General features: G+C 45.5%; 1 protein-coding gene across 2 annotated transcripts in view; it reads right to left on the bottom strand.

Moving 5' to 3' along the window:
• Window positions 1–17601: 17601 nt before the first annotated feature.
• The window catches only part of LOC122550203 (casein kinase II subunit alpha), an 89105-nt gene continuing 82312 nt past the window's right edge, over window positions 17602–24394 (bottom strand). For both annotated transcript variants that reach the window (XM_043690952.2, XM_043690954.2), the window contains exons 12-13: window positions 21712–21801; window positions 17602–18385 (exon numbers count right to left, since the gene is read on the bottom strand). In XM_043690952.2, coding sequence (XP_043546887.1) covers window positions 18270–18385; window positions 21712–21801 — 206 coding nt within the window. In that variant the 3' untranslated portion in view covers window positions 17602–18269. The remainder of the gene's footprint in view (window positions 18386–21711; window positions 21802–24394) is intronic.

Genomic DNA, 24394 nt, shown 5'->3' with positions numbered 1-24394 from the left:
TCAACTCTCATCTCCAGCATCTGCAGTCCTCACTTTCTTCTAATTTGCAGAGAAAGCAAGAATAGCTAGCTACTTGGAATTGTCCTTCATTTCTCTACTCACAGAAAGCTGAGAGAGGGAGACAGACAGACAGACAGAGAAATGCTCTTTCCCATCACAGGCTGGGTGTTTCTCCTGTATTATCCAACACAAAGCTGTCTCCAATTGCCCAGGAAACTCTCACAAAGCTGTAACTGCAGAGTTTTCCAGAACACGCACAATTAGTTCTTGTTGAAAAACCAATCAAAAGTCTATCACTGAACAAAACACCCACGAGGCTACCTGCCCCACTGGTTGAATAAGACCACCTTGTAGGATCAACATACATCAACTTCTGATAACTCACTATTTCCTAAACTGCAAATTCTTCTTCCACAGTCCCTTGCTTCAACATAGTTTCTTTTCCCATTTCTGTGCTCACAGTCCAAAAACAAATAAATGTAGTCTTTCCACCAAGTGTTAGATGATGAGGCAGGAAATTGGTAGCTTAACAACCCACATTTAAGTAGAATTAGTAAAGACCACTGGTGACAATTATTGTATCTAGGTGAAAGTGAGGACTGCAGATGCTGGAGATCCAAATTGAAAAGTGTGGTGCTGGAAAAGCACAGCAGGTCAGGCAACATCCGAGGAGCAGGAGAATCGACGTCTCAGGAATAAACCCTTCATCAAGATGATGAAGGACCTATGCCCAAAACGTTGATTCTCCTTCTCCTCAGATGTTGCCTGAACTGCTATGTTTTTCCAGCACCATGCCTTTTGACAATTATTATTGTATATCCTCCCCCTCTTTTGCCCCTGGTTTAGTATTTTGGGAATGTTAGTAATGTTCTTTACCATGAAGACTGATGCAAAGTATTTATTCAATTTCTCTGCCACTTCCAGGTTCGCTTTTATTATTTCCCCAAACCTCAATCTCTAAATAGGCTTATGTTCATTTTAGCCTGTCTCTTCCTATATATTTAAGCTCTTACTCTCTGTTTTTTCTTCTACTTGCTAGATTACCCTCATAGTTAAATCTCTTCTTTTTTTGTTGAGAGTGTGGAAAAGCACAGCAGGTCAGGCAATATCCGATGAGCAGGAGAATCAATATTTCGGACATAAACCCTTCATCTGGAATGAGGCTTGTGGGCCAGGAGGCTGAGAGATAAATGGGAGGAGGGTGGGGATGGGGAAGATAGCTGGGAAAGCAATAGGTAGGTGAAGGTGGAGAAGAAGGTGATAGGTCGGAGAGGAGGGTGGAGCGGATAGGTGAGAAAGCCGATGGATAGGTTAAGAGGGTGGTGCCGAGTTGGACACTTGGGACTAGGGGGAAGGTAAAATGAGGAAACTGGTGGAATCCACATTGATCCTGTGGGTTTGAAGGGTCCCAAGGCGGAAGATGAGGTGATCTTTCTCCAGGCATCAGGTGATTAGGATTTTGTGGTGGAGGAGGCCCAGAACCTGCATGTCCTTGGTGGAGTGGGAGGGGGAGTTGAAGTGTTCAGCCACAGGGTGGTGGGATTGGTTGGTACGTGTCCCAGAGATATTCTCTGAAACGATTTGCAAGTTGGCATCCTGTCTCCCCAATGTAGAGAAGACCACATCGGGTGCAACAGATACAGTAGGTGACCTTTGTGGAGGTACAGGCAAATTTCTGTTGAATGTGGAAGGTCCTTAGCGGTCTTGGATGGAGGTGAGGAGGGTAGGTCTGGGTGCAGGTTCTGCACATCCTACAGTGGCAGGGGAACGTGCTCGGAGTGGAGTGAGGGCTGGTGAGATCATGGATCAAGGCAGAAATGAGGACTGCAGATGGTGGAAAACAGAGTCTAGATTAGAGTGGGGCTGGAAAAGCACAGCAGGTCAGGCAGCATCCGAGGAGCAAGGAAATCAATGTTTCAGGCAAAAGCTCTTCATCAGGAATCTGACAAGGGAGTCAAGGAGGGAATGGTCTCTCCAGAACACTGATAGGTGTGGGGAGGGAAATATATCCCGAGTGGTGGGGTCTGTTTGTAGGTGGCGGAAATGGTGGAGGATGATACAATTTACCCGGAGGTTGGTGGGGTGGATGGTGAGGACCAGGGGAGTTCTGTCCTTGTTGCGTTGGGAGGGGTGCGGTTCAAGGGTGGAGGTGCAGGAAGTGGAGGAGATGTGCTGGAGGGCATCATTGACCACATGAGGGGAAAAATTGTTGTCTTTGAAGAAGGAGGTCATCTGGGATTTTCTATGGTGGAATTGGTCCTCCTGGGAACAGATATGGTAGAGACGGAGGAATTGGGAATAAGAGATAGTACTTTTACAGGAGGCAGGGTGGGAGGAGGTATAGTCCATGTAGCTGTGGGAGTCCATGGGTTTGTAGTAGATGTCTGTAGTTAGTTGGTCACTGGAAATGGAGATGGAGAGGTCCAGGAAGGGGAGGGAGGTGTCTGAGATGGTCCAGGTAAATTTGAGTTTGGGGTGGAAGTTGTTAGTTAAGTTGATGAACTGTTCAACCTCCTCATGGAAGCACGAGGTAGCGCTAATACAGTCATCGATGTAGCGGAGGAAAAGCTGGTGTAACTATGGAAGATGGACTGCTCCAAATACCCGACAAAGAGACAGACATAGCTGGGGCCCATGCTGGTGCCCATGGCTACCTCTTTGGTTTGAAGGAAGTGGGAGGATTGAAAGGAGAAGTTGTTAAGAGTGAGGACCAGTTGAGGTGAATAACCAGATATCTTTTATATGAGTATAGGGCTTTTGCTTCTAATACTGTTTCCAGTCGGGAGCTCCAGAACCCTTTTACCCTCCGGATGAAAGAAAACCTTCCCCGACCTCAGCTTGAATTCTTCCTGCAGTCACGAACCTCTTTGCTAAGGTAAATAGGCCCTTGCCATCCACCCTACATAGGCCTTTCATTAAATCTACCCTTGGCCTCTTCTGTTCCAAAATAGACAGGCAGGTGGTTGGAAGACCACAGCAAGCCCCTGCTGTGTTCCTCCAGCCTCCTGCTTGTCTAGTTTGGATTCCAGCAACTGCAGTTTGTTTTTGTCTCTTCTGTTCCAAGGCAGACAATCCCAGCCTATCCAATCTTTTGTCATAGCTACATCATCCCAGTCCTGGCCACATCCTTGTAAACCTCCTCAATACCCGCTCTAGTGCAATTACATTCTTCCTGTAAAAAAACAAGAAGAGAAATTGCTACAGAAACTCAGCAAGTCTGGCAGTATCATTTTATTTGACACCTATGAAATGATCGAATCTACACATGGTACTCAAGTCAAAATGATAATCTTTTCAGTTCCAGCAAAGCCTCCCTGATCTTACCAGTCTTGCTCCTGAATATACTCAACAACTGAACATTTACAGCTTTCCGGCATTCCTGTATGAATGTTTATCCCACCATATCCACTAAAAAAACATATTCCAGTCCTTTATCACATTTCTGTTTGTGGGTGGCTTTCTACATCACGACGACTCTTCTTTAAGGGCTTACCTTAAGTGTAAAGAACTTTGAGGTTGTGAAAGGCATAATATATAATTAATTTCCTTCAGGGGATTAGGAAAGTGTAAAAACCAACAAAAGCTGCCTTCCTGAACTATTGCAGTCCATGTGCAGTAGGTTGACCCACAATGTGATTTCCAGGATTTCAACCCAGTGACAGTGAAGGAACAGCAATATATTTCCAAGTCAGGATGGTGGGGGCTTGGAGGGGAACTTGCAGGGGGTGGTGTTCCCATGTGTCTGCTGACCTTGCTCTTCTAGATGGAATTGGTTGTGGGTTTAGAAGATGCTGTCATGGAGTCATACAGCATGTTCCAGTCCATGCCAAACATAATTTCAAACTAAACTAGTCCCACCTGCCTGTTCCAGGCCCATATGTCTCTCGATCTTTCCTATTCATGTATATATCTAATTGTCTTTTAAACATTGTGTCTATGCCCACATTCACCACTTCCTCAGGAAGTTCATTCCACACATGAACCAGCTGGTGTAAAGGTTTCTCCTCATGTCTTCTTTAAATCTATCTCCTCTCGCCTTCAAAATATACGTCCTATTTTTGAAATTCTCCACCCTGGGGAAAAGACACCTACCATTAACCCTGTCTATACCCCTCATGATTTTATAAACCTCTGTCAGGTCAAGTCTCAATCTCCTATATTCTAGCAAAAAAGGTCCCAGCCTATCCAGCCTTTCTTTATAACTCAAACTTTCCATACCCGGCAACATCCTGGTAAATCTCTTCTGAACCCTCTCCAGCTGGATAATATCCTTCCTATAACAGGGCAGTCAGAGTTGGACATAGTATTCCAGAAGAGGCATCATCAATGTCCTGTATAACCTCAACATTACTTTCCAACTCCTATACCCATAGGACTGAGCAATGAAGGCAAGCTCTAAAGAAAACAGTCCTAGCTTGTCCAACCTCTCCCTCTAACTCAGACCATGATAACATCCTTGTAAATTTCTTCTGCACTCTTTACAGTTTAATAACATCCGTCCTATAGCAAGGTGACCAAAGCTGAACACAATACTTAACATAGAACATAGAACATAGAAGAATACAGCGCAGTACAGGCCCTTTGGCCCTCGATGTTGCGCCGATCCAAGCCCACCTAACCTATACTAACCCACTATCCTCCATATACCTATCCAATGCCCGCTTAAATGCCCATAAAGAGGGAGAGTCCACCACTGCTACTGGAAGGGCATTCCATGAACTTACGACTCGCTGAGTGAAGAACCTACCCCTAACTTCAGTCCTATATCTACCCCCCCTTAATTTAAAGCTATGCCCCCTTGTAACCCGACTCCATACGCGGGAAAAGGTTCACACTGTCAACCCTATCTAACCCCCTAATCATCTTGTACACCTCAATCAAGTCACCCCTAAACCTTCTTTTCTCTAATGAAAACAGCCCCAAGTGTCTCAGTCTTTCCTCATACGATCTTCCTTCCATACCAGGCAACATCCTGGTAAACCTCCTCTGCACCCGTTCCAGTGCCTCCACATCCTTCCTATAGTATGGCGACCAAAACTGCACACAATATTCCAGATGCGGCCGCACCAGAGTCTTATACAACTGCATCATGACCTCAGGACTCCGGAACTCAATTCCTCTACCAATAAAAGCCAGTACGCCATATGCCTTCCTCACCGCACTATTTACCTGGGTGGCAACTTTCAGAGATCTGTGTACATGGACACCAAGATCCCTCTGCTCATCCACACTGCCAAGTATCCGACCATTAGCCCAGTACCCCATCTTTTTGTTATTCTTCCCAAAGTGAATCACCTCACACTTAGCTACATTGAATTCCATTTGCCACCTTTCTGCCCAGTTCTGCAGCTTCTCTATATCCTGCTGTAACCTGCCACATCCTTCCTCACTGTCAACAACTCCTCCGACTTTCGTATCATCCGCAAACTTGCTCACCCAACCTTCTAACCCCTCTTCCAGGTCATTTATAAAAATGACAAACAGCAATGGTCCCAAAACAGATCCTTGCGGAACACCGCTAGTGACGGCACTCCATGAAGAAACTTTGCTATCAACTACTACCCTCTGTCTTCTTCCATCCAGCCAATTCCTAATCCAAACCTCCAACTCACCCTCAATGCCATATCTCCGTATTTTCTGCAGTAGCCTACCATGGGGAACCTTATCAAACGCCTTACTAAAATCCATATATACCACATCTACCGCTTTCCCCTCATCAACCTCCTTCGTCACCTTTTCAAAGAATTCAATAAGGTTTGTGAGGCACGACCTGCCCTTCACAAAACCATGCTGACTATCCTTGATCACATTATTCCTATCCAGATGTGCATAAATCCTATCCCTTACAATTCTCTCTAAGACTTTGCCCACAACAGAAGTGAGACTCACCGGCCTATAGTTACTAGGGTTATCCCTACTCCCCTTTTTGAACAAGGGAACCACATTTGCTATCCTCCAGTCTTCTGGCACTACGCCTGTAGACAAAGAGGACATAAAAATCAAGGCCAATGGCTCTGCAATCTCCTCCCTTGCTTCCCAGAGAATCCGTCAAGTGCGGCCTCACCAATGTATTGTACAACTGCAACATAACTTACCAACCTCTATACGCAGTCGGTCTTGTAGCCACTGTGTTTATGTGACAAGTCCAGCTGAGTTTCTCATCAATGGTAACCCCCAAGATGTTGACATTGGGGGATTCAGTGATGGTAACACCATTGAATGTCAAGGGGCAGTGGTTAGATTGTCTCTTGTTGGTGATGGTCATCGCTTGGCATTTCCGTGGTGCGAATGTTATTTGCCACTTGTCAGCCCAAACCTGGGTATTATCCACATCTTGCTATATTTGAACATGTGATTTGACAGATGGAATAAAACATGAGAAAGTAAGTGGTTTTGCACTTTGGTAATGATATTGGATGTGTAGTCTATTTTCTAAATAGGGTAAGGCTCCTGGAATGCACAAAGAGACCTGGGAGTCCTTGTTCAGGATTCTCTTGAGCTGAAAATGTGTTTCTGGAAAAGCGCAGCAGGTCAGGCAGCATCCAGGGAACAGGAGAATCGACGTTTCGGGCATAAGCCCTTCTTCAGGAATGAGGAAAGTTTGTCCAGCAGGCTAAGATAAAAGGTAGAGAGGAGGGACTTGGGGAAGGGGCGTCGGAAATGTGATAGGTGGAAAGAGGTCAAGGTGAGGGTGATAGGTCAGACTGGGGTAGGGGCGGAGAGGTCAGGAAGAAGATTGCAGGTTAGGAAGGCGGTGCTGAATTAGATGGATTTGACTGTGACAAGGTGGGGGGAGGGGGAATGAGGAAACTGGTGAAATCCGAGTTCATCCCTTGTGGTTGGAGGGTTCCTAGGTGGAAGATGAGGCGCTCTTCCTCCAGCCGTCGTTTTGTTGTGGTCTGGCGATGGAGGAGTCCAAAGACCTGCATATCCTTGGTGGAGTGGGAGGGGGAGTTGAAGTGTTGAGCCACAGGATGGTTGGGTTGGTTGGTCCAGGTGTCCCAGAGGTGTTCTCTGAAACGCTCCGCAAGTAGCCGGCCTGTCTCCCCAATATAGAGGAGGCCACATCGGGTGCAGAGGATGCAATAGATGATGTGTGTGGAGGTGCAGGTGAATCTGTGGCGGATATGGAAGTTTCCTTTGGGGCCTTGGAGGGAGGTGAGGGGGGAGGTGTGGGCACAAGTCTTGCACCTCCTGCGGTTGCAGGGGAAGGTGCCGGGAGTGGAGGTTGGGTTGGTGGGGGGTGTGGAGCTGACGAGGGAGTCACGGAGGGAGTGTTCTTTACGGAATGCTGATAGGGGAGGGGAGGGAAATATATCCTTGGTGGTGGGGTCCGTTTGGAGGTGGCAGAAATGACGGCGGATGATGCGCTGTACATGGAGATTGGTGGGGTGGTAGGTGAGGACCAGTGGGGTTCTGTCCTGGTGGCGGTTGGAGGGGCGGGGCTCAAGGGCGGAGGAGCGGGAAGTGGAAGAGACGTGGTGGAGGGCATCGTCGTCCACGTCGGGGGGGAAATTGCGGTCCTTGAAGAAGGAGGCCATCTGGGTTGTACGTTTTTGGAACTGGTCCTCCTGGGAGCAGATGTGGCGGAGACGAAGGAATTGGGAGAATGGGATGGCGTTTTTACAGGGGGCAGAGTGGGAGGAGGTGTAGTCCAGGTAGCTGTGGGTGTCGGTCGGTTTGTAGTAGATGTCTGTGTTGATTCGGTCGCCTGAGATAGAAATAGAAAGGTCAAGGAAGGGGAGGGAGGAATCTGAGACTGTCCAGGTGAATTTGAGGTCGGGGTGGAAGGTGTTGGTGAAGTGGATGAATTGTTCAACCAGGATTCTCTTGAGGTTAACATAGGTTCAGCTGGCAGTTAGGAAGGCGAATGCAATGCTAGTATTAATCTCTAGAGAGCTACAAGTGCAGAGATGTATAGCTGAGGCTGTATAAAGCTCTGGTCAGACCACTTTGGAACATTGCAGGCAGTTTTGGGTTCTGTTTCTAAGGAAAGATGTGCTGGTTAGAAAGGGGTACAGAAGAGGTTCACAAGGATGATGCTGGGGATGAAAGGCTTCTCTATGAGGAACGATTGAGGAACCTGGGCCAGTACTCAATGGAGTTTCAATGGACGAGGTGAGAGGAACTCACTGAAACTTACAGAATACTGAGAGGCCTGGATAGAGTGGATGTGGAGAAGATGTTTCCACTAATAGGAAAGATATGGACCCAAGGGCACAACCTCAGAGTAAAGAGATGACCCTTTAGAACTGGGATGAGAAGTAAGGCCACGTCAGAGTCTATATAAGACAGATATTGATATGTTCTTGATCAGTAAATGGTTTAAGGATTACGGGAAGAAGGCAGGAGAATGGGCTTGAGAAACATATCGGCCATGATCAAAATGCATAGCAGACTTGATAGGCCAAATAGCCCACTTCTGTTTCTACGCCTTATAGGTTTCAGTGTCAAGGAGCAGTGGTTAGATTCTCTTATTGGTCTTTCTCTGGCACTTTGGTGTGAATGTTGCTTGCCATTTTCAGCCCAAGCTTGGATATCATGCAGATCTTGCTGCATTTGAACATGGACTCTTTCAATATATGAAGGGCTGCAATTAGTTCTTAATATTGAGCAGTCATTGGTGAACATCTCCACTTCTGACCTTATGACATAGGATTCCAACCAGCAGAGAGTTTGTCCCTGATACCCTTTGATTCCAGTTTTGCCAGGTCTCTGTGATGCCACACTTGGTCGGATGTAGTCTTGATGTTAAGGGCTGTCCCTCTCCCCTCCCCTCTGGAATTCAGGTCTTTTGTCCACATTTGAATCAAGGCTGTAATGAGGTCAGGAGCTGAGTGATCCTGGCAGAACCCAAGCTGGGCATTACTGAGCAGGCTATTGCTGAGCAGGTGCTGCTTGCTAGCTCTGTTACTGACACCGTCCATCACTTTACTGAGAATTGTGAGTATAGTGATGGGGCAGTAATTATCTAGGTTGGTGTTATCCTGATTTTTATGTGCAACTTCTATTGGATAGATGCCAGTGTTGTAACTGTACTGAAACAGCTTGGTTTAGGCCTAAATTGCAGCAAGGTATAAAGCACGAGTCTTCAGTTTTATTGTAGGAATGTTGTCAGGGTCCGTAGCCTTTGCAGTATGCAGTGTCTCAACCTGTTTCTTCACATCACATGGAGTGAATCCAATTTCATGGAATTGGATTGGACTGGAATTTGTGATGCTGGGGACCACTGGAGGAGGCTGAGATGGATCATCCACTCGCATTTTTGGCTGAAGATTGCTGCGAATGCTTCAGCCTTATCTTTCGTACTGATATGTTGGGCTTTTCAATCATTGAGGATGCAGAGGTTAGTGGAAGGGCTTCCTCCAGTGAGTCCTTCATGGTAAGCCTGGTTAGTGTGGGAATTAAACCCTGCCATTGGTGTCACACTGCATCCCAAATAAGCTGTCCAACCAACTGAGCTAGCTGTCTCCCTAAAAATGAATCTTCAATTAAGGACATAAATTAACACTCGTGCATGGCTAAAACTAAAAGGATATGCTTTCTTCAGTTCTGAGGAAGAGTTATATTTGACTTGAAATGTTAACTGTTTCTATCTCTCTTCACAGATACTGCCAGACCTGCTGAGCTTTTCAGCATTGTTGTTATAACAGTGTCAAGGCTGTTTCATTGGTTGACTGCTTCTCTTTAGCCTATTTTAACTTTGGTGTTACTAAATTCACAGAAAGCGTAATGTACGTTTACGCCACTTACCCATAGGAATCAAACAAAAGGCATGTGGCAACTTATAAATTGCTAGGGGAGGGTAGTTTTCAGTCAGTTTACAGAGAGTATGGTGCTATTGGTCGAAACTGCAGAAAGAAATCTGTTTACTCAGTCCTGTGTACTCAGTTCCTCAGGGGTATTGGTGTAAGTGAGAACTTTTGTATGCGTAAGGTCATGTCTCACCAACCTCAGTAAATCTTTTGAAGAGGTGGCAAAGGTAATTGATGAGGGAAAGGCTATAGCTGTAGTTTATCTGTACTTTAGTAAGGCATTTGATAAAGTCCCACATTGCAGGTTGGTACAAAACTAAAATCACATGGGATTCGGGGTGGGTTGGCTAGATGGATACAAAACTGGCTTGGTCATAGAAGACAGAGGGTAGTGATGAAAGGATGTTTTCCAGAATGGAGACAGACAGTTAATGGTGTTCCACAGGGATCAGTCTTACGCCCTCTGTTGTTTGTAGTTTATATAAATGAGCTGGAGGAAACTCTGGGTGGTTTGAGTAAGATTACAGTTGACATGAAGATTGGTGGAGTTGCTGATGGTGCTGATGACTGTGAAAGGATACAACAGGATGTAGATAGATTGGCAACTCAGGCACAGAAATGGCAGGTGGAGTTTAATCCAGACAAGTGTGAGGTGATACATTTTGGAGGATCAAATTTAGGTGTGAATTATACTGCAAACGACAGAACCCTTAGGAACATTAGCGTAAAGATGGATCTGGGCGGGCAGGCCCACAGTTCCTGAAAAGTGGCAACACAGGTGGCCAAGGTGATTAAGAAGGCAGATAGCATGCTTCCCTTCAACGGGCGGGACACGGAGTACAAGTGTTGGTAAACCATGTTGCAGCTATATAAAACCCTTGTTAGGCCGCATTTGGAGTATTTGGTGCCACACTACTAGAAGGACATGGAAGCTTTGCAGAGAGTGCAGAGAAGGTTCACCTTCTCTCAGGATGTTGCCTGGTCTCGAGGGCATTGGCTATGAGGAAAGGTTAAAAAGACTACAATTGTTTTCACTGGAAAGGCAGCGGATGAGAGGGGACCTGGTAGAGGTCTACACAATTATGAGAGGCAGAGGTAGGGTGGATAGTCAGAGGCTTTTTCTCAGGGTTGAAGTTTCAATTACAAGGGGATACAGGTTAAGGTGAGAGGGGAAAAGTTTAAGGGTGCTGTGCGAGGTAAGTTTTTCACATAGAGTGTGGGAGGAGCCTGCCAGAAGAGGTGGCAGTAGCAGACACGTTAACAGGCATTTGGATGGTGTACATGAATAGGGAGGGAGTAGAGGGATACAGACCAAATAAGGGCAGAAGGTTTATTGTTTAGTTTAGTTAAGGCATGATGATCAGCACAGGTTTCGAGGCTGAGGGGGCTGTTCCTGTGCAATATTTCTCTTTTGTTCTCACTTTTGAGAAACAAGCCCTCACCACCGTGACCACATACTAGCTGTTGTAACAAAAAGGTGTCACATTGCGTAGAGTATTGCCTTCAGCTGCTGGACAGACCTCTCTGAGACATCTCAGGTAACTTGTCCTTTATGGGGCTTGAAAAGGCGATGAGTTCAAAGCCTCAGAGATCAGGCTTTTAGGATTTAGAATCCAGAGTACATTCCAGTCTATTTGAGCTGTAATTGAAACACAGCATCAGAGAAACAGAGGGAATAGTGAAAGCATCAATTTGTAAATAGGATAAAGGGCTCTCTTAATAAAGACAGAAGAAATATACAGTATAGAAAAGACCCTTCACCCAATCTGCATTTCGGGGAGACTTCCCTCTGCAAATCCCTTGTCAGATCCAGGACCCCCACCAGCCCACACTCAACTCCCAGCGCTTTCCCCTACTCCACAAGAAGTGCAAAACCTGCGCCCACACCTCCCCCCTCACCACCGTCCAAGGCCCCACAGGATCCTCCCACATTTGACAGAAATTTACTTGTACTTCCACACGTCACCTACTGTGACTGATGCACCGATGTGGTTTCATCTACTTGTGAATCATTTCAGAGAACATCTCTGGGACACCCAAACAAACCACCCCACTGCCCTGTGGCCGAACACTTTAACCTCCTCCCACTGCACCAAGGACAGGCAGGTCCTGGGCCTCCTCCATCAGCCCAAATCCTAACCACCTGACAGCTGGAGGAAGCACACCTCATCTGCCGCCTTGGGACCTTTCAACCATACGAGATCAATGTGGATTTCACCAGTTTCTTCATTTCCCCTCCCAGTCCCAGTCCTCCACCTGGGCACCACCCTCTTGACCTGTCCAATATCTTTCTTACCTATCCACTTCACCCTCCTCTCTGACCTTTCACCTCCCCCCGCCTTCATCGACCTATCACATTCCCAGCTACCTTCCTCCCCAGTCCCACCCCCACCCCCCTCCCATTTATCTCTCAGCCTCCCAGTCCACAAGCCTCATTCCTGATTGAAGAACTTTTGCCCGAAACGTCGATTCTCCTGCTCCTCGGATGCTGCCTGATCTGCTGTGCTTTTCCAGCAACACACACTCAACTTCTGTCTATCAATTCTGTACTGCCAAACACATACTGGTACCTACCCTTGTCCCACTTTCCTGTATTCGGCCCGTAGCCTTGAATGTTTCTTTCCCAACAAATAGTCATTGATTATTTTCAAGGCTGAGTTAGATTTTGATAGACAAGGAATGCGAGAGTGATGAAAAAGACAGGCAGCAAAGTGGAATTAAAGCTGCATTAGAACAGCTTAGTGACAGGCAGAGTAGGCTGAATGGCCTACTCCCATTTCTTCTGTGTTTACTGCATTCCCTTCTGTATGGGAGGGTGAGGTTGCTTAAAATGTTACAAGGAATTTAGAGAGTAGATATAGAAAAACTACTTCCTGTTCTGAACAGTCATTGAACTCAAAATATGAACTCTGTTCCTCTCTACACAGATACTGCCAGACCTGCTGGGTTTCTCCAGCACTTGCTGTTTATTAAAACTGTTTTCTCTGGTGGGAACAACAAGAAGTCAAGCACATAAACTAGCATCTAGAGTGAGACTATTTGGGATGAAACCAGGAAAGATTTCTCCCCTCACACACACACTAGTGGAAATTTTGAATTCCTCCCCTGAAGATCTCTGGATGCTAACAGTAGTACAGTTCCACAATGGACGATGCTGAACTGGCCATCTGGGACACAAGTTCAAATCTCACCAGGGTGAGAATATGAGGCTATCAATTTGAATTCAGGTAATTAAATTAATGCGAAATAAAGTTAGTCTTAGTAATTATAAGGAGTACAGCTGAAGATCAAGTGCACGCTTCCGGAGTTTGGTCAGGGTAGTGTCACAAAGCTGTTCCTTTTTCTCAAAGTCACTGTGGCCTTGAATTCTTTTCAGCTGGGTCGTAAAACAGCCCAGGCTCCGAAATGGCTGAGTTGTTGCAGAGATGAATGGTTTATTGGAGCCCTTTTTGTTTACCCCTAAACAGATGATGTCTCAGGCCAAAGGCTTTCATGTTTTAGAAATAACTTGTAAAATGAAAGGGGAGTGGCCAGTCCAGGTAGCTGCGGTTATTTTAGTTCAGTTGCAGCAGGGGATGTGTGAAACAGGTTGCTGACTTCTTTCTCTCCTTGCAAACTGGACGTTGCCTGTGCCATGTTTTACTGTTTGTGCTAAGGGATGTGTGTATCAGGTCTGTTGTGAGTATTTTCAGAACAGCATCATTAATTCTGGTTTGGATAGGGTAAGTTATGCAGTATTCTGTTTTCTGTTCTTTGTGTTTCAATCCCATAATTTTGTAAATAAATTTAGTTTGTTTAAAACTTGGCTGTCAATCCAGCTAATTTACTCCAGGAATATCCACTATACACTTAGCTAAACAAATAGCAAAGTTACAGTTATGGCTACCTACTTAAAGAGGTTTTGAGGGGTCTGGCCTCGTCCATAACAGTAGAGATAAAGTACAAATTTTGTCCTTAAATTCTAATGCAATATTAATTCAAAATATTTGCAAAGTACTGTTTAAATGATGATGTGGAGGTGTCGATGTTGGACTGGGGTGGACAAAGTTAAAAATCACAACACCAGGTTACAGTCCAAACAGGTTTATTTGGAAGTACAAGCTTTCAGAGCACTACTCCTTCATCAGGTAGCTGGTGGGGCGGGATCACAGGACACAGAATTTATAGCAAAACATCTTTTTGCTATAAATGAGCGGGAGTATTTTGTTCGGTTAATCGAATTCCAGATAATCAAATCCCGGGTAACATAGTTTTGCCAAGCCTCGGGACCTTGCGATCTTGCTTGATAATCCAATATTCGGATAATTGAGGTTCCTGTGTAAACCTGTTGTGTGGTGTTATGTGATTTTTAACACTGTTTAAGCGAGTGAGATTCTTTTATTAATTGAAGTTTAGGTTTGGGCAGAACCCAATACAAACAAGCTAACTGGACTAAACCAGTTCCATGAAAACAGATCAGCTCATCTCTGCACTTTAGGAAGGGTGTGATTATCTTGGACGGAGTGCCTGGGATGGAGTGTGTCCACTACAAAGAGAGGCTGAATAAGCCTGGGTAGTTTTCACTGGAGCAGGGAAGGCTGAGGGGGGATGTGACTGAGATGTATAAGAATATGAGGGGCATAGGTATGTTGGACAGAAAGCAGCTCTTCGCCTTGGTTGAAATGTCAAGAACAAGAGATATCATTATAAAGGTGATGGGTACAAGATTAGAATGGTTTGAAGAAAAATAATTTCATCGCTGGGATCATGGAAATCTGGAATGCACTGCCTGGTAGTTGAGGTGGGAAACCTCACAACCTTTTTTTTTCTTATCACACTGTGTGGTCCAGACAGCACAGAGGTCAGTCCCCCTCCTTAACTCAAAATGGAGAGTCCTTCACTACTGATCCGGCTCCCTCAGAGCCAGCTTTCAAGAGTGTCAGAATGTATGACTCCTCTTTTTTTTCCCTTTAGTGCTTATTTTTCCCCAACACCCATGTCATGTGTGTGCATGTGCAGAACACAGTGAAGAACAACCAGTGCATAAATCTTTATTTATATTCCAAATGTATTGGCTGAGCACTTGAGTGTCTTAAGGCTATGGGCCAAGTTGCTAGAAGATAGAATTAGAGTAGATAGGTTGTTGCAGACATAATAGGCTGAAGGCCTTTTCCGACCTCTAAGAGTGACTCTATGAATTGTGACCGTAAAGCTCTAAGATTGTTGTAAAAATTCAGCTGGTCCCACCACAAGGGAAGAAATCGGGTGTCCTTACCTGGTCTGGTCTGGCTTCAATGTGAGCCATGGCAATTAGCCTGAACCTTTCTTACTGCAAAAACACCATTTTATTAAACTACACCAAAACACACAAGAAAATCAGACTAACAACTCAACTGACTGAGACAGTGGTAGTGTCCTATCTCTGGTTGAAACTTTATTGCTGGAACAGCACAGCAGGTCAGGCAGCATCCAGGGAACAGGAGATTCGATGTTTCGGGCACAGGCCCTTCTTCCTGAAGAAGGGCCTGTGCCCGAAACGTCGAATCTCCTGTTCCCTGGATGCTGCCTGACCTGCTGTGCTGTTCCAGCAATAAAGTTTCAACTTTGATCTCCAGCATCTGCAGACCTCACTTTCTCCTGTCCTATCTCTGGGCCAAAAGGTCAAGTTCAAGTCTCACCTGCCTTGGATGTGTATCATAAGATGTCTGAACAGGTTAGTTAAGATAACCACTCCAGGTTCCTTTTGTCTTCACTTGTTCCACAATCACCTCTCCTTTTCCCACTAAATTTGCCCTGGTCTTCACCATCACAGACCATCCACTTTTCCTCACTCCCTTCCCTGCTCCTGTATTTAAAACTTGTTAACCTCAGACATTTTCCAGCTCAGACAATCATTGATCTGCTTCGTTACCTTTATTGCTCCCTCTACAGACAACAGGAGAAATCTCTTCACTCAAGGATGTCTGAATGTGGAGCTTGCTCTCACAGGTAATGGCTGAGGTGAAGTGTGGCTGCCTTGGTTTTGTGTTGCTACCCTTCCACCCACAAGAAATGTGAACCTGCTGATAGTTGAGGAAGTTAATCCTGAAGAGGCAGGGTTCCCACAAATTCCAAACATGAAGCTACCAGGTAAGGACATTTTAGTTTGCGTTGGCATCTGTTCCAAGCTTTTGTAGCCAGCCAGCTAGGTGGTACACGCCATCCCACAGAAGACTCTGTTGCCAGCTAATGACTCTCATGATGGCCTTTGTTTAGGATCTTCATGTCACACTTCCAAACTAGATCTAGCTGTCTCACCAGCTTGAAAGACATGTGTGGCCACCTTCCATCCTGTGGAAGTGGCCAATAAAGCCATCTTGGTTTAATAAGTGCAAACAAATCTGGGAGCTCGGTGTTCAGAACGACCACCACTTTCATGCTATTGGTTTGCCCGATTATACCTGTAAAGAATTACAAATAATTGAGCATCTTTTCTTGACAGCTACAAATTGCCCATGTCCTAATGAACATGAGGTTTTCCCATGCATATTTTGAGAGTTGGCAAAAGATTATAGCTGCTGTCCCCTTGCACAGACAAAGGTCAGCATCAATGAAGCAGAATTAGCTAATCTCTTCCAGTGGGATGTTAATTAGCGAGATCAGGGGTGAGATGCAATCTCTTGTCCACAATTTCCTTGATGCTTACAGTCGTGGAGAACGAGTTACAGGCATCAGAGGGACAGTCCATGGGTATCTGCAGCCAAATGTTTGTGTAGGCAATTAACACCGTGCCATCAGTGTTCACTGATCAGGAGGTTTCTGATTTCACCTTCAGTCCTGATAGATTGTGGAGCTTGCCATTTAGCCGAGTGTGAACGTAGTCACATTCACACATACCCGCAAGGAGGCCAACGTTCAGGGGCAGGGAGAGGAGTAGGCTGCTAGGACACGGTCTGAGTTTAAGGCAAAGTTAAACACAAACGGAGAAAAGGAACAGAAGTATACGTTGGTAGGGTGAGATGGATTAGGTGGCAGAAGGCTTTGAGACATGAACAGCAGCAGACTACTTGGGTCAAATTAACCATCGCTGCTATTAACACAATGTGAAATGTGTGCATGCTTCTGAGCAACCCTCCTATTTTGAAGACCAAATGGTCTACTCCTGTTCCCATTTTCTGGTTGGTGAAAATAACTAATAAAACAAATACACAATTTAGAGGACGTCCAAAAAGAAAGTTCTCTTTATTAAAGGGGCTCTATAAATTTGTATTTCTTAAACCAATGACATGGTCTCGGGCACCCTCCCTCAAAACCTGTTCCCTTCGGCTGAATCAGTCTAACAAAGTTCTACGTTGTGTGAAGGAACAACAGAGTAGATAGGATGAAAAGCCTTTCCTTTTCCAAACTCAAGGATCAGTGTTGCTCCAACAAATTTTAAAAAGCTCCACACCACCCAGGACAAAGCAACCTGCTTCATTCACATCCCGTCCATCACCATCCGCGTTTGCTCACTTATTTACCAACACACAGTAGCAGCAGTGTGTGCCATATACTTCAGAAATTCAACAGCCCCTTCCAAACCTCTACCATCCAGAAGGACAACGGCAGCAGATACATGGGAATACCACCCCCTACAAGCTCCCTTCAAAGTTACGTAACACCTTGATGTAGAAATATATTGCCATTCCTTCACTGTCGCTGTGTCAAAATCCTAGAATTCCCTAATGAATTGCAGTGTGGGGCTACCTACAGCATGGGGGCTCAGATTTACTAAACACCTTCTCCAGGGCAGTTACAAACGGGCAATCGATTCTGGTGCAGATAATAATGCCCACAACATCCTGTGAAAGAGCAAATTAAAATAAAAACAGTTCACAGCAATACAATATCAGAAAAATGTATTCCTTTTATTATCATCATCTTGAGATTGGTAAGAGGTGCTGGTAGAGGGAAGGGTTCTCATTATAACACTTAAAGGAGTTTAAATACCATGAAGCTCGTGTGTAAATCCCCCTCACTGATCCTCTCACAGTGGGGGCGGGGGGTGGGGGGAGTAAAGTCTCAACTAATGTCTAGTCCTGCTCAAGCATCAGTTTCAGTAAGCGCACCAATAGTTTCAGGGCTGGGTTGTAACGAACATATAAAATAAACCTTTTTTTTGTTTTTTTTTCTCCATAGCGCTCTGCAATAACAGAGGCTGGGTATTCTAAAAACCTAGTGTCACAAAAAGAGAGCCGCTACGTTGCTGACCGTGACAGGACAGGACAGGAGGTCTCTGCAGTCCAGCAGTTAATTACACAGAAAACCAATGCCATTAACAGTCTGCAAACCTAAATAGTATTCATTTTGCAGGTGTTTGTCATTTTGTTTTTGCACTGAACAAAAATGAATGTGTTAAGGATCCACAAACGATTGGAGCAGAGTCTCTGGCCTGCCTCCTGGCTCCTCCAGGAAATGCACAGACCAGGAGGAGGAGGAGGAGGGAGGAGGGGTTACGGTGATGGTGTGGCAAGGCCCTCAGTGCTTCAGGCAAAGTCAAGAGCCAGGCATCAAGGGTCAAGGCTGTGCTCCGGCTGCAGCTGGAACTGGTGGCCCCAAAGTGCTGGGTGAAGACATGACTGGCGATCCAGCAAGAGGACCCAAGGGCTGTGAGGTGGGCATCGAGATTATACCTGCAGGAAGGGGAACAGGGATAGCAGAGGGCAGGAAAAAAAGGCAGTTAGGCTATGGACAAGAATCACAGCAACCTTCAGAGCTCTCAGAACCCAGTTGGGCAGAACCTGGCAACACATTTTCAACTTAATTCAACTTCTAGCACAGACACAGGTCGGCATTGTTGAAGGCGGTGAGCGTGGCTGGGCTGTTGGTGGGCACGGCGAGAGTAGTGGGGCCGTCGCTGAGGGCGGCCAGGCTGTCCGTGAGCGCAGAGGCTGTCGGTGCGTGTGGTGAGAGCAGCATGGCTGTCGGTGAGAGCGGCAGGGATGTTGTGAGCGTGCAGGGACGTCGGTGAACGCAGGGAGAGCAGTGGGTCTGTCGGTGAGAGCAGTGGGAGCGGTGAGTCTGTTGATGAGCATGTGAGTGCAGCGATGCTGTTGGCGAGCATGGATGAGTGGTCTGTCTGTCGGCGAGCGAGGCTATTGCGGCGGGTCTGTCGGTGAGAGGGACGGGTCTGTCGGTGAACACAGTAGTTTTATTGTAAACGTGGTGATGATTGCAGGGTTATAGGTAAAAGCGATGAGAGGAACATGTTGAGAAGGAAAGGTTGGGGAATACATTTGAAGAAAATATATTTTTTCCCTACGTGAGAATTAACAGGAATCTTTTGAAGGCTACTGATTTGGACTGTGACCCTCCATCCTGTTTCCTGCATGAGACATCTCTGTGGCAGGGACAAGGGCAGGAAGGCTGAGAGAACAGTGTTCACTAAAGCACCTTGAAATGCTCTGCAATCCTATAAATGTGACAGGTTCATGCTGCGACACAGACTGGACTGGCAATGAGTCATCAGGAGACATTCTGAATGAACAAGTCATTTAAAAAGGGGTAAGAAAGAGACACTAGGAAAGGTGAAACCAATTAGTCTAATGTCATGAGTTAACATTTATCATGAACAACACACTAGCCAACTCTTTGCATTAATATGAACTGAACAGGGAGAAACAGCATGTATTACAAGGGCTGAATCATGTTGTTTAATGTTATGTTTGAGGAGGTCTTAATAGAATAAATAAGAAATAAAAGATCTCCACCCAGAGGAAGGTCGGTAACCAGAGGGAGAGGTTACACAACGGGCAAAAGAGCAACCAATGAGTCAGGAGAATTTTTTTTGTGTGGTAGCAGGTCATTGTGATTTGGAAAGCACTGCCTGAAAGGGCACGGGAAGCTGCTTCAATAAAAACTTCCAACAGCGGAAACTGCAAATGGTTTTCCTGGAGAAGTATGATCAAGGAATGCTGTAAGGAATGGGCAGGGGAGATGGTTACATTGAATAGCTCTTTCTAACAGTCAGCAGACACACTGCTTGCTTTAGTATCATTTATTAATTATTTGACAACTATTTGGAACTGGAAGTTTCTGTTGCTTTCAGATTAAAGTAAATCGGAGAAATATTTTACAGATTAAAAACTAGAGACTGGTGGGAAATTTAAATATAAATTAGATTAGATTAGATTACATTACAGTGTGGAAACAGGCCCTTCGGCCCAACAGTCCACACCGACCCGCCGAAGCGCAACCCACCCATACCCCTACATTTACTCCTTATCTAACACTACGGGCAATTTAGCATGGCCAATTCACCTGACCTGCACATCTTTGGACTGTGGGAGGAAACCGGAGCACCCAGAGGAAACCCACGCAGACACGGGGAGAATGTGCAAACTCCACACAGTCAGTCGCCTGAGGCGGGAACTGAACCCGGGTCTCAGGCGCTGTGAGGCAGCAGTGCTAACCACTGTGCCACCGTGCCGCCATGTCTGGCCAGGCCATGTGCTGTACTTGCATGATGTGGGAGCTGGTGAACTCCATTGTAGTTCACAGTGACCACATCTGCAGCAAGTGTTGGTTGTTTGAGGAACTCCAGCTCCAAGATGATGAGATGGAATCTGAGCTTTGAACACTGTGACGCAGAGAGGGGGACAGTTACCTGGGTGCTGTGTGTCAGGAGGCAGTCACCTTGAAGTTAAGTTCTTCACATCTCAGCAGTGGTCAGGGACAGGAGAGTGTGACTGCGAGTGATTCAGGAGGTAGTGCTAAAGGAGCCCCAGCAGGTGAGGGAAAAGGACTATACAGAGAATGGTCAAACGGAGCATGGCACTGGGGGACAGGAGGCCATTCATGTGGGGAGGGCTAAAAAAAAAAAAGGAGCCCCAGCAGGTGAGGGAAAAGGACTGTACAGAGAATGGTCAAACGGAGCATGGCACTGGGGGACAGGAGGCCATTCATGTGGGGAGGGCTAAAAAAAATGTGACAGTGGTAGGAAATTCGATAATTAGAGAGACGAAGAGTATCCTTTTGTCAGCAGGATTGAGAGTCCCATATGGTGTAGTGCCTGACAAGGTATAGCATTTCTTCAACTGGCTTGAAAGGAGATTGGAGTGGGAGAGGAGGATTCAGATATTGCAGTCACATTGGGACCAACAACATAGACAAGAGTTTTGGTATTATTAGGAATTCATTACAAAATTAAAGAACAGGACCTGAACGGTTGTATTCTCTGAATTCTTATCCAATCCAAGTGCAAATTGGCATAGAAATATCAAAATTAAGGAAGTAAAACATGGCTAAAGGTGTGGTGTGGGGTTTATCTTTGTGGGGCAGTGGCATCGATCTTGGGACAGGAGGGAACTGAAAAATTGGGATGAGCTCCACCTAAACCAATCTGGTCCCAACGTCCGAGTGGAAGGGGGCTGACTAGGGCCCTCTACCTGAGGAAGGATGAGATGGTGAAGGAGGTTTAAAAGATACTTTGCTTTTTTCAGACATGGCCAACTATAACAGCACAAAGTTTTTGCTCGAGCTGCAAGTAAGAAACAGTGGTTAGACCACAGCTGGAATACTATGTACAGTGTTAATTATATCAAAGATGTAGCCACAGATGTGTGCACATCTGTAAGTGGATTTAGAGGATATTGCCAGAACAGAGAATTTTAGTGATGAGGAAAGATTGGATTTGCCGAGTTGGTTTCTTTGGAACAGAGAGGGTTTAGATAGAAAGTTTAGGAAAGTTTATTTTCATTAGTGGTGATGTTAATAACCAGAGTTCACAGATTTGAATTCATTGGGAAGATGATTTGAGGGAACTGGTGGAGAAAGTTCTCACCCAGAGGAGGATGGAGATCTGAAAAGTGGTGGAAGCAGAAACACTCATCACCTTTACCATTTGCTTGGATCGGCACTCTAGGTGCTGTAATCTACAGTCTAAGAATTGGAAGGTAATGTCCCCAGAGCATTATTCTGGTCCTTTCACGTTTCAAAGTCAATGGGTGAATTTGCTTACCTGACATCAGACTGGCAGAGCTGACTGGGGTGCTACTGGAGGACATACTCGCTGTGGAACCCATTCGCACCTGGTCTTTCACTACTGGATCTGTGGAGGAGACAGATTCAAGTTAAACACAACTAACATTTCCTGTTGAATAGGAGCAGCCAAAAATTACTCACTCAGCACTTTTGAGCCTGCCCCTCCACTCAATGGGATCTTAGCTGACCTGCCTCGATTCTATCCGCCTGCCTCTGTTCTACAGACCTTCACACACAGTGAAGCAAACAACAAATCAATCAATCTCAGTTGTTACACTGACTGTCAAACAGCCAACCTCACTACTTTCTGGAGAGGGTTAAACGATAAAGAATTAAAACAAAGAACTGTGTATTCTGCAAATCTGAAACAAAAACTAAAGTTGCTGGAAAAAACTCAGCAGGTCTGCCAGCATCTGTGGAGAGAAAGCACAGTTAACATTGAATCCAGTGACCCTTCAGAACAGGAGTGATTTCAGTTTTTGGGAAAGAGTTAATGGAATTGTGTTTTACTCTGAATTCTATGCAAGCATTGTCAGGGTGTAAATGAGGATGTCAACTGATGGTAAGCTGTTTAGGCCAATAGTCACTAGAGCTTAGAAGAATGAGAGGAGATCAAATTGATGTGTACAGGATGCTAAAGGGGATTGGTAAAGTAGACCAAGACGACAGTTCCTCATGTGGGGCTACCTAGAACAAGCTTTAGGATAGAGGGTAGCAGATACAAAACAGAGGAGAAGTGACTACTCTCAAAAAGGTTGTGAATCTGTGGAATTCACTACCATAGAACACAGTTGATACTTAACAAATGTAATAAGTTGACAGGTTTTAAATTAGTCACAGTTTAAAGACTTATGAGAAGCAGGCAATTTATGGGGAAAGGGCCGGGAAATGGACAAGAGGAATGCCAGATCAGCCATGATCCTACTGAATGCTGGAGTAGGCTTGAGGGACTGAACGGCCTACTCCTGTTCTCGTTTCTTGTGGTTATGGGAAAATGAGTTGAGGCTGAGATGTGTTGAGGGAGGATCATATTAAATGGTAGAGCAAGCTTCAGGGACTGAACTGCCTACTTCTGCTCCCAGTTTTTACCTTATTATGATCAGGGATAATGTTGTACTAAACCAAACACTCCAGAGTTGTTTCATTGCAGAAAGAGGCCATTTAGCCCAGGGTATCTGCTGGCTCTCCAAAATAAGCATTTCACCTAGTGCCTTTCTTCAGCTCTCCACTGCATATTATCCCTTTTCTGATATTCATTCAACTCCTTTGTGAATGCCTCTTTTGAACCTGCCATCACCACTCTCTCAGGCAGCATATGCACGATCCTCAGCACTATACAGGCAAAGAGGAAGAAACTGGAACAATTCAAAATGACGAGGTATGTTTGTGGAATGCATAAATTAACAACAAAGGAGAGACAGAGAATGCAGTTCATGGTTAGGCCATCTGCATTCCTCGGATTGTACACAGACTTTGGCAATCTACAGCTGGCATCTTAAAGCACTGGAGAAGTACCTGCAGCTGTGCATTCACCAAATCTAGTGACAAGAAAGATGCCCACCAGCAGCATCCTCTTTGAAGCCAATTCACCCAGTACCAGTGCACAAATCACTCCAGACCAGCTCCCAGGTGTGACCCGCTGCTCATCTGTCTGACACCAGATTCCTGAAGCAACTGCTCAACTCTGAATGTTGAGTCGTGGCAGGAGCCTCTCAGGAGGACAGTGCAAATGCTTTAGAAATATCCCTAAAGCCTCCCTGAAGAGGTCAACCACCTCACTGACTCCTCAGAGACCCTGGCTTCGGAGATCAAATGCAAGAATGTCTTGGGGTGCAAGGCCATAGCTCCCTGAAAATGGTAACACAAGTGGGTAAAGGTGGCATAAGGCACGGTTACCTTCATCAGTCAGGACACGGAGGATAGAAATTGGCAAGTCATATTGCAGCTGTACAAAACTTTGGTCATGTTACATTTGGAGTGTTGTGTGCAGTTCTGGTTGCCACACTATAGGAAGGATGTGGAGGCTTTGGAGAGGGTGCAAAAAAGGTTTACCAGGACATTGCCAGGATTGGAGTGTATTAGCTAAAATGGACAAACTTGCATTGTTTTTGCTAGAGCGTCGGAGGCTGAGGAATGATCTGAAAGAAGTTTTTTAAATTATGAAGACCATGGAAAAGACGGTTAGTTGGAGTCTATTTGAGGGGAAAAGTTTAAAGGAGATGTGCAAGGAAAGTTTTTTTTAGTGCAGAGGATAGTAGGTGCCAGGAACACACTGCCAGGGATGTGATCGAAGCAGATATGTTAGCAAAGTTTGAGGCGTTTGACAGACAAATGATTAGGCAGAGATTAGAGGGCTATGGACTACATGTAGGCAGATGGGATTAGCATCACGGTTGGCACAGACACGGTGGGCTAAAGGTTCTGCTTCTGTACTGCACAGTTCTATGTTCTAATAACAAAAGTAGAAAAGGTTTGCTTGGGAAGGCAGTGAAAACATTCAGCAGGCATGTTTAAATTGGAAACTGTGGTGTTGAGAGCGCGAGCACACAAACCACCAGCCATCAATCTACTCAAACACCACCTGCTCTACACAGAGCACAATCTGCAGATCATACATTCGACTCCGCAACTTGAAAGGCCGCTTTTATTTTTCCAGACTG

This window comes from Chiloscyllium plagiosum, unplaced genomic scaffold (assembly GCF_037043375.1).
Source record: "Chiloscyllium plagiosum isolate Xiang-an unplaced genomic scaffold, Cpla_swu_hap1 HiC_scaffold_5, whole genome shotgun sequence".
NCBI classification, from domain to species: Eukaryota; Metazoa; Chordata; class Chondrichthyes; order Orectolobiformes; family Hemiscylliidae; genus Chiloscyllium; species Chiloscyllium plagiosum.
The sequence above is the reverse complement of the archived record's forward strand: the minus strand, read 5'-3'. Positions and strand labels throughout refer to the sequence as shown.